We start from the raw sequence: 16,408 nt of genomic DNA, 5'->3' as shown, positions 1-16,408 counted from the left end.
CTTCCCCAGTTTGAAACAAGTGTTAGGGTACAGGAAGCTGAGCCCCAGAGATAAGACCTGATGTTGCGATAAGGCAGAAACACCTGTTAGGAACTCCAGCTTCTATATACAGTCAATGCATGAAAGGACCAGAATCAATGTGACTTTCCTTTGCCGGCGAAGGTCAAACAGGAAACATGGGACAGAAAATTGCAGGGCAGGGCTGCAGAGGATGGCTAGCTAGGGGAAGATAACATGGAGACTGCATCACACTATGCCTAATGGTGTACGGCGCCTCCTGACAGCATCATCTGTATCGCCCTGCCATGGACACAAACAGCAGAAATGATGCGATTTGAGTCATGACATGTCACAGTGGGCTCCACTAGTGATCAGTCCAGTAAACGGAATGGCTTTTGGACTCCAGACAGCGAGCGAACATAAAATACTTCAGCCTGAACTGAAAGGAGAGAGCTCAAGTCACTGTAACGTGTCGATAAAAATCCAACCCCCATTTTCAGTGGCAAGTCAAAATGGACGAGCAATAAAAAAAATAAAAAATGGGGGGAAAGGGGGGGAAAGCAATATTCATTTATCCACAAAAACACATTTCGACTCGTGTAGACTCACTTTGGATTTGAACAGGTCATAAGAATGATAAAGTGCAGACCACAAACAATATGGCTGTTCAGGAGTATCAGAAAACACCGGCGGCACTATTTACAGATTTCTCGAATATTTCATTTTACACGATAGTGTTACTCTTATGGATGATAAAGCGAGGCTTAACAGTCGTATTGTTGACCACGCAATGACCGTTTCTAGAGAGGGAAAGAAAAGCTTGTTTCTGCAATAAAAGAGACCAGTGTGCTTGGTGAAATCCTCCCACCTCTATCAAATTAGATGCATTACAAATTCCATAACACAACTGTTTCGATCTCGAACCCAGTCCCTCTCCCGTGCTCCGTTTCCTAAGGGCATGCCATTTATCATCCAGCTATTCCTACTGGCTCTCACAACGAGTGTCTCGACTCAGCAAATACATAAATTAATTATGCTTTTAAGCTTCATTCCACACTTTATCCAACTGATCCCCAAGGATTACAATGTGGCTTAAAACATACCACATGGATTTGTTTCCTTACCGTGTCCATTCAATATCTCGAATGCCGCCTGCTCAAGATGATGCCTTGAGACTTAGTGAGGCTTCTTTGCGTGAAAAAAATGTCCAGTCAATGGGATACCAAATATGAAGCAACACCAGTAATGCTTTCAACTGAAAAAACACTAGGCCAGGTTTAACAGATACACAAACGCATACAGTTCTAATGCTCCTACCTGTCCCGGTTGCACACAGATCTATTGTGATGAGTATTTTATGACCCCCTTCTTAGCACACTTGTATCGCTCTATTGGGGGCCCCTTGCCAGTGTCTGGCACCCTATTCAACAGGCAACAAAGCAGCTAATTAGAGCCCCTCTCGGTGAAAGCCCGTGGAAGGCTCTGATTTGATACTTCCAGGGGATTCCGGAGCCCCAGCAGTGCATTCACACAGCCCCCATGCACGCTTGGCTTGGCTCTTTGCTTTGGCCCTTCATTGTGCACGGAGCTCAGCAGCGCATTAGAATCACCGAGGGGGAACCGACATGTCTTCTTTCATGTGGCAAGAGCCAGAAACCAGATGCTAATGGGAAATTGATGGGATTAAAACACTGTACTTTGCAGAAAGAGGAAACTGCTGGCTTATAAAGACCACTTGAATGAAAACACTTTTATAAAGCATAAAACTTCTCAGAAAGTAGAACTCAGGGATGCTTTTTTCCCCCACACTTACATGAGGAGATACACTCAAGACATTGTGTGTCATGTATTTCTGATTACATTCAGTTACAATGGCACACATCTAGGACATTTTCTGAAACACTACCTAATTTTAGATTACTACATGGTATATTTTTAGACTGCCTAAATAATACCTGGAACCTTTTTTATACGAATTATCACAACCATATGTCCCAAATTTCTGTTTTAGGGTTTTTTACTGCTAATTTGTAAAGGCCGCAAATGTCGTTTTCTCATTCAGGATGTCAGGATCAAATTTAGTAGATTGTCAATGCTAAACACATATATATATATATATATATATATATATATATATATATATATATATATATATATATATATATATATATATATATATATCTTTTTTTTTTTTTTTTTTTTGTGTGTGTGTGTGTGTGTGTGTGTGTGTGTGTTCTCTGGCTTGTTAAAAGTTAGCTTTTTACCTTGCTGTATGTATAACCCCCAGAAACAGGGCAGCAATTTTTCATAAAAATCTGCAAAAATGCTAGGGATTCGGCTACAGTTAATCTAACATTTGTGTCTATTGAACGTATGTGTAGACCTGAGAAAGGAGGAACGATTTTGACTTGCTCTTGCTTTCTTTCCCTTTTCTTAACGAGGTGCATAGCAGAACAGTAGCCTATCTAAGAACCCCATGGTGACAAAAGAGAGTGCGACTAAAGCCTCCTTAAGCCGAGCTTGCCTGATGGGTAGAGGGTCAGAGGCCCGTTAACCAGTGGCTATTCAGCACCATTTGGCCAGGTGAGGGAGGGTTTGGAGCGAGCCAAAAAAAAAAAAAAAAAAAAAAAAAAAAAAAAAGACAGGGCCTCCTTCGTTCTTTTGCACCGCCCTGTTATCTCAGCTAGCCTGTGCTCGCTTCATCTCCATCGCTATGACCACTGCTTAAACCTGATTTCAGTATGTGTGTGTGGTGAGGCAGAATGGCTTTAGATGTTCACAGAAGGCTTGGTGTGCCACCTGGCACCGTACTGGGCTTCCAGCACTCTGCTCTGACTGTAATCCCTTCATCTCCAGTTGCAGGCTGCAGATAAGGAGACTGCTAGTGAAAAGCACCTCGGTCAGAAAGCCCTGTGCACAACCAGCCTGTCTCTCCACTAGGGCACACGATGCTTATCGCTTTAATAAGACGAGGCTGCCTTGTCTGCCTATCTGCGTTTACTTTCACTTGGTATTCATGCTGGACTTACCAACAGTGCCTCGCATTTTGTAAGCCTACAGTGAATTAAACTTGGGACTTTTATATAAATTTATCAGTGACAAAAAGTGCAAAAATAAAAAAACAACATGCTACTTATTGTCGTAGAAATGCCCCAAAACCCTCATCCTGTGCTTTAGTAAAGACGTGCAGTCCAATCTATGTGATGTAACCCTGTGCTAAGTCTTTAATCGATACATCTCACTTCTCGACAGGGAAGACAGAAGCCAGATCTCAGATCAGAGGGGTGCCGGTGTAAATCTTTACAGTTCAACCAGAGCCTTTTAAAGCCTGTCCATAATTGGGTGCCTGCCAACACATGCTGTATTTGGGTTGCATAAACAAACAATAGCTGCTAAAAAGCACAGCAAGACAGTTAGATTTTTATTACACATTTAAAAATATCTAGCACTTGCCAGTTAGTACTGAAATATAGAAGAATCTTCCTATTCAATAAAAAGTGTCAAATGTTTCATCATGTGCAATGAAAGAATCAAATCCTCTGTGAGGGATTAAATAAATCACCTGCAGCTATCAAATCGAGTGCCTGTAAGTGCACAATACATTGACAAATTTATATACTGTATATGAAAAGAAATCTAATCTAATTTCCTGTGGAAAGTCATTTTGAGGAAAATGAAAGACATCTAAATTAAGACACAGACAGCTGCTCTTACATGTTCTATTATCCAAACAATACAAACTAATTTAATGAGCAATTAAGATCTGATTAGAAACATTACCTGCAATTAACGGGTAGTAAAAAAAAAAGCTAGAATTAACATCATGAAAGCATGACTTACCTAATAAATTTATATAAAAGATTAATTTTATAACCTCTTTTCTTCTTTCCAAGGCAACCTTTCTGATAATAGAAAAAAAAAGTCTGCAGGAAGATATTTTAATTGGCGGACATGAAACTGTGTAATTACTATCATAGTCAATTAGTAAATTGTTAGAGTTAGGGACCATTTTAACTGAAGCCAATCAGCTGGTAAAAAGCACTTTTTTTTTTACAATTTTACACAAAATGGTTAAGATAAATAGGCAAAGTTTTAATGAACGCCTTTATGGGCACTGGGAATTTCAAGGGCTCTTAAAGTTGTTGGCTGGGTGACCCATTTGGCTGTGTTTTCCCCAACTGATTTAAGAAATCAACTAGTAAAAGCTGATATCCCTGTGGGAGACTGGAAGAAAAACGTGCTGACCATGTTTATAGAGAAGGTGCATGATGTCCTGGACATGAAAAGTATTGTGGTATCTGAAAGAACACCGTGAACTAAATGCACTAAATCTCTTTTTGTGCCAATGGTGACTATAACATTTACAGCCAAAGTGTTGGACAGCAGCGAGTGCTCGTTATAAGCCACATGGTCTGGCTTCAAGAGCTGCTCGGAGTCACAGTTGTTACGGCTGTTGCGTGAGCGTTGGTGGTTTTGTGGTGAAGCTCAGCTGCACTCATTGCCTCTCTCACATCGTTGCAGCCTGACGCTGGTGTTATCTCACCTCGCAAGCTCCATGAAGCTTATCGGGCCAATCTGCTCTTGGTGTACTGGAGAGGAGAGTGCAGGATTATCAGTGCCTCCGATATTGAAAGATAAGACCAGGCTCCCGTTTAAACACTGAGGCTAACTGGGGTGCTAACGGCATCCAGGAAGCCTGGGTCGGCCCTTTTTAATCTGCAGAATCAAACTGTAACAGTGAAGGACATTATATATATATATATATATATATATATATATATATATATATATATATATATATATATATATATATATATATATATATATATATATATATAAAATGAGACAGTCAACCCACCAGTCATTTAAACTTCAAATACCAACCTATTATATTTTCCTACTATAACCATGAATAAACATGTTATATGTAATATGTTATACAATATACAAACTTTATATTTTATATTTTGTGTGTGTGTGTGTGTGTGTGTGTATATAATATAGTGCTTTATCAATATTGTAAGTAAACCCCTCATATTTCAGCAAACATCAAACTGTGTCCATGCATCCTCCTCGGCATGGAATTCACCAGAGCTGCACAGGCAGTTGCTGGGATCCTCTTCCACTTCTCCATAATGACATCATGGCGCTGCTGGATGTTACACATGGCGCGTCTACATCTTCCACTTGAGGATGCCTCACAGGTGCTCAATAGGGTTCAGTTCTGGAGACATACTTGGTCAGTCCATCATCTTCACCTTCCTCAGCAAGGCAGTAGTCATCTTGACTGTGTTTGGAATTTTGTTGGAAAACTGCCATTCAGCTATTCCTGAAGGGAGGGCATCATGTTCTGCTTCAGAATGTTACAGTACATGTTGGAATCCGTTTCCCTCTATGAACCGCAGCTTCTCAGTACCACAGCCCGAGACCATGATGCTACCACCACCATGCTCGACTGTAGGAAAGAATTTTCTTGGTACTTCTCACCAGGGTGTCACCACACCTGCTTGACACAATCTGAGCCAAGTTTACCTTAATCTTTTTAGACCACCGGATATGGTTGAAGTAATCCATGCTCTTTTGACAGGTCTTCAGCAAACTGTTTGCAGGCTTTCTTCTGAGCCAGCTTAAGAACTGGCTTCCTTCTGGGACGTCAAACGTCTGTTTTTCAAAGGCAGCTTCTGCACCTGATGCACAGCACAAGGACTCAACTTCTTTGATCGACCCTTGTGAGGCCTCTTCTAGTGTAAAATGTTCTTGGAAACCTCTGTATGACCCTGGCCACTGTAATGGAACGTTACTGATCTTTTAGTCTAGGCCATCTTAGTGAAGAGGAACGATTCTAATTCTCAATTCATCGTCAGAGTTCTTTGCCATTAGGTGCCATGTTGAACATCCAGTAATCTATGAGAAAATTGTAATGAAAGCTAAAATTGTAACTGCTTTAATATAAGATACACACATTATTACGGCCCTGCCAAGCAGACAAAAACATGAACATGATGAATAGAACATGTGGCTTTGCACGGTTACATGACATACAGCTGTTATCAATTAGGGTGTACTCACTTTTGTTGCCAGCTATTTTGGCAATAACGGCAGTATGTGGAGTTACCTTTAGAGGACAGTAAATCTGTACTGCCATATAAGCTGCACACTGACTACTCAAATATATCAAAGTTTCAATTCTATCGTATTAACCCTTTGTGAGATACTGTAAAATAATTTATCCATTTAACTACACAGGGATCATTATTACTGATGCACCACACGCTAAACACTACAGCGCTCTGGACAGGTAAACAAAGACGACGCTGCAGAATGGAGGAACAGAATATATATATATATATATATATATATATATATATATATATATATATATATATATATATATACATACACACACATACACACATATACATACATATATATATATATATATATATATATATATATATATATATATATGTATTTATTTAATAAAATAAAATAAAAAAAAACCCTTACACACTCACTTGCTGGTTAAACACTATATAATGTTTTCAGACACACTTTACACCCAAACATAAGATCTTAAACTCAAGGATTGCCCTAAGATGACCTCTTGGTTAGTCCGCATATAAAAGCCCAAGAATAGCACTTTTGGTGCATGAGCTTTAACCTGAATTATTGCTATTCTCTGCAAGCTGATTATTTCCTTATCAGGACGGTTTACTGAAATATTTCACTAATCCTGTCTCTGTGATGTCATGGCAGCACAATCTCTGCTTTATCTAGCATAATAAATCAAGAACCAAGAGCAGAGAGGCAAATATGTCACCAAACAAATCTGCGATACTGCTGAAAGAGAGCCGCGATTTAGCCCCGGCGGGAAACCGCTGGTGACTGCAAAACAAACATACCCTTTCATTTTAGGTAATCCAGATAACTTGCAAGGTCCATTTCAGCAGGCCTTCTCCTCTGCTCTCTCTTCATCTTGGACCAGATCCACATCTCACCGATTTTGCCCTGAGCGCCATGACATAACCCAGGGCACGGCAAATAAACGGACCACACTAAATCCATGCAGTAAGTGAGCACTTATTTATACACACACATATGCGTATATGGTCCCGTGCCATGTCTGGAAACAATTATAGCTAATTATGTTGACCTGTTTGTGCGAAATGAGCTTTCAAACAGAAAGATTTTTCACATTTGAAACTGGTGATGGCAGGGTCCCTGGCACAAGATGCTGGGAAATAATGTGTAATTACTCACAAGACCCGTCTCCCTGTGTGCCGCAAGCTGTCAGGAGTACAAGCCTGTAAATAGCCTTAGAAAACAAACACGGCCGTCTCTGTCACACGACAAAATCAGCACTTGCATTCAAAATGGAATCGAATTAGGATGCGTGCCTTCACTTGATATTACGGGCAATAAGGGAAGGAGAGAAACGGCAATTAAAAGGAGCCTTTTAAGCACCACAGCTGCTGTAATGAATTCTCTTCTATAGGAAATGATTTGAGTTTCATGAATAACGGCAGAGTAAATATTAACACGAGAAATGACTAAATGAAAATGGGCTATTTATACACTGGTATTTACAGAGAGCCATAAACACCACATTACATGTATTTCATCACAGGTTAATTCATTACTGCTTACAGAAATTCAAACCATTTTTATTTTCTTTTTCTGAAAGACACATCATGACACCTTAAACACTCAAGCTCAATGAGTCAGCTCCTCATGATTCACCCGTGCACTAACAATTTGTACGTCACACAAGCCTGTCAACTGTTTTGTTTTGATTCCCCCCCCCCTTAATACAAGTTTAAATGTCATAGAGCATGACAAAACCTCAAGCTGGTCCTTATCTAATAAATACTGCTTTATTGCTTAAAGTCAGCTCATCCACTTCCCTGTTCCTGGGCATACTTTGGAAGAGGTCTGAAACTAAAGTTACTTGAACTTTAACCATCGTACATTCCAGCAGATTACGTAAAATCTCAACTGAGTCAGTAAAGAAAACCACTGAAACTAAGTGCGTTGAAAAATATGCCATTCAGTCAGCAAGTGGCAGCCAGACAAGTGCTTATGTAAGCAAATCATGAGAAGAATCCATGTGAAAGAATTCTCAAAAGGAAAAGATAAACACCTCTAAGTTATCTTTTCTTCTGCACGATTTGTGTCGCATTTGTGATCTGCTAGTAGATAAAAAGTGATTCTGCTTGTGTACCCTTATGAAACATAAATGGGGTGTAAACCACGGCGTTGAAATTTCCGTACCTCGACAGCGGCACCCCCTCCAGCTATGCTGACAAAAAGCAGAGGCCAGCCCAGTGGCCAAAAGGTTACCGCATTTAGGCTGGCCCAAGCCCTTGCACACAGCCATCATTTCCTGTCCTGGACACTCTGCCCCTCTCATAAAGCTAATAAAGCCTGTGGTTGTGGTGGGAGGCTACTCACTGGCCACACGGTGGGGGTCAGAGGCTGGACTGGTGGCTGCTTCCCATTAGCCAGGTTTCTCCCCAGGTGTTGCTAATGGACCTGAGCAGCGCCTCTCCGGGAGCTCTCACAACCACTATGGAATGCCTGGAAATGATCAGCACCCAAAGCCCAAGCGGCACACACAATGCTAATGGGACCAAAATGAAGCGCAGGAAGTATTTTTTATAATCTTGTTTGTGAAGCATGTGATGACAAAGTCCGGTCCGTGAAGCAAAGCCTACGAGGTCTGCAAATTTTTTTTATTTATGTACAGCCGTGGAAATCACAAAGCACTATTATTAAAGTTACTAATCCCTCTAAATAAAAATGTGTTTAACCAAAACCTAAATAACTTAAAAACAAGAAGCCTAAAAACACACAATATATTTTGTATATTATATATATATATATATATATATATATATATATATATATATATATATATATATATATATATATATATATATATATATATATATACACACATATATATACACATATATACATATATATATATATACACACACACACACACACACACACACACACACACACACACACACACATACACACACACACACACACACAAAAAAAAAACAATACTTTTAATTGTATGGACAAAAATATTGTTTCACTGCATTATATTTATGAAATAAATATTTACTGAAATTGTTTTATATTTAATGTGATCTTCACCGCCAAAGTTTTAAGAGCTCTTTCTCTAAACAATGTGATTGTCATTTAGATTGTACACAATCCAAATGATTTAACGATCTTTAACATTTTTTCAGACTTAATTTACCGAGCAGAAAGTTGAAATAAAATTAAAAAAAAGTTAGTTAAAAACATTATTCAGAATTTGTTGGGTTTTTTTTTACATTAGATTCTCACAAACATTTAGAAATATATACTTTGTTGTGAAAATTTCCATATTTTCGATATCTATAAAACAATTTTCCTTATAAATCCTTATGTTTTCCTCCTTTTTTTTTTTTTAACTTTTCTATTTAAAAATGTTGTGCACACACAGAACCCAAATGTAATCATGCCCAATTGCTATTCAAATCATTAACCCTCCAATTATGAAAGAACAGCATTATGGTGTCTAAATTTCATTCTGAAGAATGTCAACATTGACTCCTTATTTTTTCACTCCTTTTTTCAGTCCTGCTAACTGCTAAATATATTCATATTTGCAGAACATCCTGTTCCTGTGTTGATTAAATTTTTCCACTATTTATATATTTTTTTAATATATATATATATATATATATATATATATATATATATATATATATATATATATATATATATATATAAAAAAATAAATAAAACATATACACAAATACATACACACAACACATACAAGGATAAATTGGTAATGTATTAATGCATTACCTTCACAGCATGGTGTAATGGAAACTGACCACTAACAAAGATAAGCAATCAGCAGGCACCTTTGTAAATGATCTTCAACTGGCAGCTTCCTTAACCTGAGCTCTTTAAGAAGAACTTACACAAGCATATCTACCATTTATTCACTTCACTGACCAGCAATAAAAATCGTATGGTGGTAGTTATGCTTTTATTCAGGGAACGGTGCAATGAGGCCAATTAAAGACTGGCACAACACCCTTGCACCAGTCAAGATGAGGTACTGAGCATGCAATCTCTGACACCTCGACAATAATCTGAAACATGATCGCAGACGATAAATAATAAACACTCACCTGTGTTGCTCCACAGCTTCATTGTCAGGCAGTTCAGCACCACACACATTGCAGCGCTCATTTTGCCCGCCACGCCCTTCAGGTTTCATGCCAGCTGCTAGCTCACCCAACTTGCTAAAGAACTCCCTCTGGATGAAGCTCTGTGGCAGGAGGCTGCTGTAGGCGCTGAAGTCCATGGACATTGCCAGAGCTGGAGACATGTGCAGGGTCGAGGCCATGGAGGCAGGCATGGAAAGCAAGGCCTCACTCTTATGGTTGGGTGGGAGGCCATAGAGAGAGGCCAGGTGTTTCTCAGTCATACCAGGCATACTTTCCAGGATCATGTGGCCGGCTTCAGATGGGTGTTCTCCTCCCCCATCCTCACGGACATACTGTAGCCCACGGGCGCTGGTGATTACGCTGCTTCTAGTGGGGGTACCGGGCCCATCGCGGCTTTTGTCGCCATCGCTATTGCGGTCTCCGTTGCTAGAGGTGCTTGACTCCATGGGTCTGGGACTCTCACGACCATTAGAGTCATCCACCTGCATCATCTCGGTTTTGATCTCTGGCATTATAGAGTGAGGGTTTCCCTGGAGGCCCTGCTCAATGCCTAGGCTGTGCTGCATGCTACTCTGCAACAGTGACTGGCCAATGCTCATCAGGCTGTCCACTGCAGCCTTAGTTGGGCTCATTGTGGAGAGACCGAAGGAAGTGGAGACAGATGGGCTCTGATCCACAACGCTAGACAGTGCCAATGATTGCTGGGCAGCAGTTACGTAGTCACTGTCCTCCATGGAATGCTTCTTGGAGCCGGCAGTGCTCCTGCCATGCCTCCCTTTGTGCTCGTCATCCTCCTCGGTACCGCCATCGTTCATGTTGACCTCCGCATCGTTCTCGTCCGAAGACTGGATGGTCTCTAAGATCTTCAGGCATTGCTCCTCAAGATACTCTATCTCAAGTATCTCTGCTGCGTACAGCAGGTCATCCAAGTCTTCCACTTTTGCTTGGAGTGTGGCAGTGTAAGCATACTCAAGAATTTGTTGAAAGGTCTTTGGCGAGAGAAAGTCAAGGGTATAATGCTGGCTGTTGCGGTGGAAAAGGATCTCGAACATCTTGCTGGTGCATGCCAGCACAGTCCGGTGAGCGTGGAACTCCTGACTGTCCACCATGATGACCACATCACACAGCGTGCCGGCCAGGCGCATCTGATTGGCCTTGTGCAGCAGTGCAGAGGGGTGGTTGGGGTTCTGGAGCTGTATCATACCCATTTTAGTCAGATCCATAACGCCGTCGTAACCCACCAGGCCAATTCATGAGTCTCTCTCTTTCCACTCAGCAATCTGTTCAGTTATCTTTGTAAACAAGATAAGGTGAATCTAGAAAGAAAGAGAGAGAGAAAGAAAAAAAAAAAAGAGAAGCCTTTGTTAAATATAATCAGAAATGTGTATTACATGCCCTTCATTGCTCAGAGTAACAAATTACCCCGGCTGTTGTTTTGTAATTTAAAATTCAGATTCCGATTGACCAAACCTGTAAGATACACACATATAAACTCCAGTACCCGGGTTCAGTAAATGCCCACTCTCACCAGATCTAAATCTCACAGCATCACATCAAACCAAACTACTGTAAATTACTAGCAAGACAACACAACCTTTGTGTTCGAGCGTGCAAATCACCACCTATACAGAGAAAAGAGATAGTCAGCCCCAAAGCGAAGCCTGAAAATGTTGCATTAGCGATAGGAAAACCCTGCCTGTGATCACGCTTTTGTTTTGGTGTTCGAAGCTTGTCTCACAAAGCCCATCAACAGCCGCCTGAAATGAAATGGCATCTTATTCAGTATTCGCATCACAGAGTGGGACAAGGAGCGGAGCATGGAGGGTGAGGCAAGCTGTTGCCAGGAACAGTTGGAACAGAGGATGTCACAAAAGCTCTGAGTCTGAGTGGCAACAACGTGCCCACCTAAAGCTGCTTTTTAAAACGTTAAAGCATTAGCGAGCGCGGTGCAAAGAGCACAACACAAAGATGTTTTCTGGGTGAATTAAGGATGGCTTTAAAAGATAACACGCTGAATGAATCCACATATAGGCAATAGGGGACAGGGTTTCTAAACAAAAACAGGTGGTTTAGGTGTTTGTTTTTATTTTAAAGGGGGTAAATTACGAATTAAGAAATAATTTTGTTGTGATAAATTTAACATCAGGTGTCCCCACATGTCAATAATAAATCCTTTTTAACCAGATATAATCACTACAGAATTAGTCACACCAAATATTTCCACATATTGCATGTAAATATTGCTGTTTTCAAAAATAAATATGTTAACTTTTTATATAATATGTGGAAACCTTCACTTCAAGTCCAAGTGAAATCACTGTTAATGTTGGGCTCGTTAAGCCGCATCCAATCAGAAACAAGATTCAACAATTGCCCCCCAAAAAAATCTTACAAAAATATTTTTTATTTCATTATTTCACCAGTCTGATGTACAAAATTTCCTTTATCAACTTATAAATTAGTGTCATTTAAGCAGGAGTGAGTGTCGCGTGCGCCCGTGCGGAAATCTGCAAAAACACAAAACGTTTTTTTTTTTTGCCCAATTTGCAAAAGCAAATAAACCCTAAATGAAATAACAATAACATCATATCGTGCATGGTCTGGAGTGAACATCACAAACTGCACGCCATCAAATCAGCAATGGGGGTGAAATAACAGTCAGTGCGATCGAGCAGGAGCGCAAAACGGATCCAGCGCGCGCGCAAGAAAGAAAGAATAATACAAAAAAAAGAACCCTTAACATGCACGCGCATAAAACAAGCGGCGAAACAATCAGATGATAACCTTTGGAGTCCTAGGAAACACGTGAGTCTTATATCGGAGCAATTGTGATACCACCGAGTGTGCAAGGCGAATTAAAAGCACCCATGCAGCAGATCGATTGTGGAGTTTGTTTTTTGTTTTACAGACGCTCGCAGGTGATTCGGGTTTGAAGCGAAATGGCAGCTCGTGACTGTTACACGAGTGAGCGCACATTATGAAACGTGTAATCAATCAGTAGAAAACGCGTTCAATTAAGCAGAGCCAGTTGCCGAGCACGCATCGTAAGCATCCACCATGCAGGAAGGTCTGCTCGGGGTGTCCAGACGCGCTCTCGCGCCGGATTATTATTATTTTATTTTTTTGTTGACACGAAGTGGGTAATAAATAATGAATTATGCGCGAACAAACAAAAATGACTCGTGCAAGGTGTTAGTTATCAGGATGTGCGCGTGCAAGGATGAAGATGGAGTGAGCAGGGAGATCTTCCTAACAGTGTGAACATTATTGCAATCTGTGCTCGGGGAGGAAACGCCGGAGATGAGCACCGACTGTAACGTGCGTGATATGCATCAGGTGCTTCACTGACACGCGCTGCCACTTCGACTCCAAAAGCTCAACTTCCTCGCGCGTGCTTCGCTTCTCTTCTCTTCTCTGCTCTCCGTTGCAACACACTGGCGCTTTAAACCGCGCGAGCGAGGAAGTTGAGCTCAAAAGCGTGTTTTGTAAGCAAACACGATACGTTTCGTCAATCACTGACGCCAACGACACTCCGACCTACATTAACCCCCCTGCCCTCTCCCAAAAACACACACAATATTTACTCCAGTGTTCTGGTAAGCCGGGACCATGCCGAGGCGCGGTGCCTGTCCCCTCCCACCCTCCGCGTACTCACCTGCAGGTCGTTTGCACGCGCCGCTTCCGAACACGGCTCTTATGGAGGAGACTCGTGCGTACAGAGCGCAGTTCACAGTACCCGCTCTCGCGCGCACTGACTCCCCTCCGCGCGCGCCTCAGCAAATCAACGGCGCGGTGACGTCAGCGGCCGCGCGCCTTCATTAAGTGCCTCGCGCACGAGCGCTGCGAAAGCGAGACACCTAGGGGGGCTGCAGGGGGGCTGCAGAAATCAGGCCCAGAGACCTGGGGTCACACACCCTGCTATTACACGAATTAATATTTATTTTATTATTATTATTATTGTTGTTGTTAAAAAAATTTTTTATTCACTCATTGTGTATTTGGTTTATACATTTACACCAAAATGTATATCATTCATATATCATCATCCTTCTCATCATCATCATCATCATCATTGGAATGATGCAGGATTTATAATAAATACAAAAATCAAATAATCACTCTATCTATTTATCTATCTAGCTTGTTTGGATTTTTGGGGAGGTGGCAGCTCAGTGGTAAAGGCTCTGGGTTGCTACTCAAAAGGTCAGAGTTCAAACCCTGGCATCGTCAAGCTGCCACTGTCGGGCCCTTGAGCAAGGCCCTTAACCCTATCTACTTCAAGGGTGCTGTATCATATGCTCTAATCCCAGTTTCCTGATCAGCTGGGACATTTGAAGGGTGCAGTATGTACATATTATTTTTCTTCTCTTCCTGCACTAGTCCTTGTGGTTTAATATACAAAGTAAAATTGTTAAGTAACTCTCTAAATGGCATGTTAATTATTGTAATGTGCTGTAGACTAAAATAATTGCTTTAAATTATTAGAATATTTCTAAAATAATCATTTCTGTTGCTGCTGTGAATAGTGATTCTATTTAATTTCATGATTTTTTTTTTTTTTCAATGTCATTTCGACATTAAATACGTTGTCACTTTTTTTAAAAAATGTGCTTAAAAAATATGCCACATGCATAAAATATGTGCTGAGTAGAAATTAAGCTTAGGACGTTTCTCCTTTCTACAAACCATTTAAGTTTCTAACTTGAGTTGTTTTAAATCTTTTCCAGATACAGTACGTGTGCTGTAAAATCCTTTCACACTTGTTACATTTCTCTTCTCCTCACCCACCTGTACGCAGTGGCCCTCCGACAGAACTGGAATGAAAAGTCTGCAGCAGGCCTGGGGAAAGTTATACCCAGCTTTCTGTCCATCTGTTTTATTCAGGGATAAAGAAAAAAGAAATCACGACTATAATCTGCACATGATCCCAAGAAATTTCCCCACTGTGGGACGAATAAAGGTCTATCTTTAGCATGGACGAACAAGATGCAGTAGGCAGTATGATCATTCTATACTGTAAGTGACTGTATGTCAGTGTAGTCATGGTTTTTATCACCTCTTTATGTTTCAGGCACATCGAGGCACTGACAGATGCTCACAGTCATGTCTTTTTTAGTGTTTGGCCACACCAATGTAATGAGCTAACTAAGAGATGGAATATTCAATTTATTGCCAATTTCAGTACAAAGTGTCTTTTAACTGTACAAGTAGACATGATGCTGATTCATATTTAGGAGCAATATGGATTATTAAAGGAAGGCTCTTAGCGCATAAATGGCATATCTGTTAAATATACAGTGCATGTGGTATAAATTTGCTGTTCTTGTTTTTTATCCACCAGTGACTGATACTGTCCAAATGAGAATACATTTAGCTTTCACTGTCCCTCACTTTTGTAGCTTTATTTATTTATTTATTTTATTATTTTTTTTTTTTTTGCACAATAGGCAGAAAAGTTAGATGTGAGCCTAACCGTTAACTTTTGAGCTCCTACTCTGAAAAGACTCTTTTTTTGACACTCATATAATCCCACTGGTGCCCTGAGACTCAGGTTCTGCCTCCACGACCTCTGACCTCTACCTCTGACCTTGGCTGGATTTTCTCCTGTACAAAACCCCCTTCTTTGTAACCAGAAAGGATGCCATTTGCAAGCCGGTAAACACATACACGTAAAGGCTACCTTTAATGTTATTACATTAAGAACCTTTAGAGGTTGTCAGGATTAATGGTGGACACACAGTGGTTCCTGAAATATTGGATGAAAAAAAATTTGAGGAGGGAAAGCATTTAGAAAATGAAATTGTATATTATAAAGAAAGTTGAACTCAATATGCAAATCCTAAGAACCTTGACATAGCCTTCAGGATACATATGAGGTATTTTTTTTATATTTATATACTCATAGACCACTGAAAAACTATTCTTGTATTCCAATTGATTGATGCTTTTGCTTCTTGTTACGTTAATGATAAGCAGAGATCTACGGTCCCATAATCTGATGGAAATGTAAACCTTACCATGACATTGCTTCCATTTCTTTCTGCATTGAACAAGTTACACAGTGTTTAAAGGAAAAATGCTTTCATTACTAAACAGAAATATTTCCTTCCATCAAAGCAACTGTTAACTGTGTTTTTACCACAATGTTTGTGAATTCTCCGGTGTGA

The 16,408-nt window shown here is 40.4% G+C and overlaps 1 protein-coding gene across 2 annotated transcripts in view; it reads right to left on the bottom strand.

Annotated features, from left to right (window-relative positions):
- Positions 1 to 14,115, bottom strand: part of zbtb16a (zinc finger and BTB domain containing 16a) — a 102,600-nt gene extending 88,485 nt beyond the window's left edge. Inside the window, exons 1-2 of one of the 2 annotated variants that reach the window (XM_083564877.1) lie at positions 13,897 to 14,115; positions 10,203 to 11,557 (exon numbers count right to left, since the gene is read on the bottom strand). In XM_083564877.1, coding sequence (XP_083421003.1) covers positions 10,203 to 11,464 — 1,262 coding nt within the window. In that variant the 5' untranslated portion in view covers positions 11,465 to 11,557; positions 13,897 to 14,115. The remainder of the gene's footprint in view (positions 1 to 10,202; positions 11,558 to 13,896) is intronic. The other variant, XM_083564876.1, reaches the window with a different exon arrangement.
- Between the last annotated feature and the right edge of the window lie 2,293 nt (positions 14,116 to 16,408).

Source organism: Silurus aristotelis (assembly GCF_946808225.1).
Source record: "Silurus aristotelis genome assembly, chromosome: 16".
Taxonomy (NCBI): Eukaryota; Metazoa; Chordata; class Actinopteri; order Siluriformes; family Siluridae; genus Silurus; species Silurus aristotelis.
The sequence above is the reverse complement of the archived record's forward strand: the minus strand, read 5'-3'. Positions and strand labels throughout refer to the sequence as shown.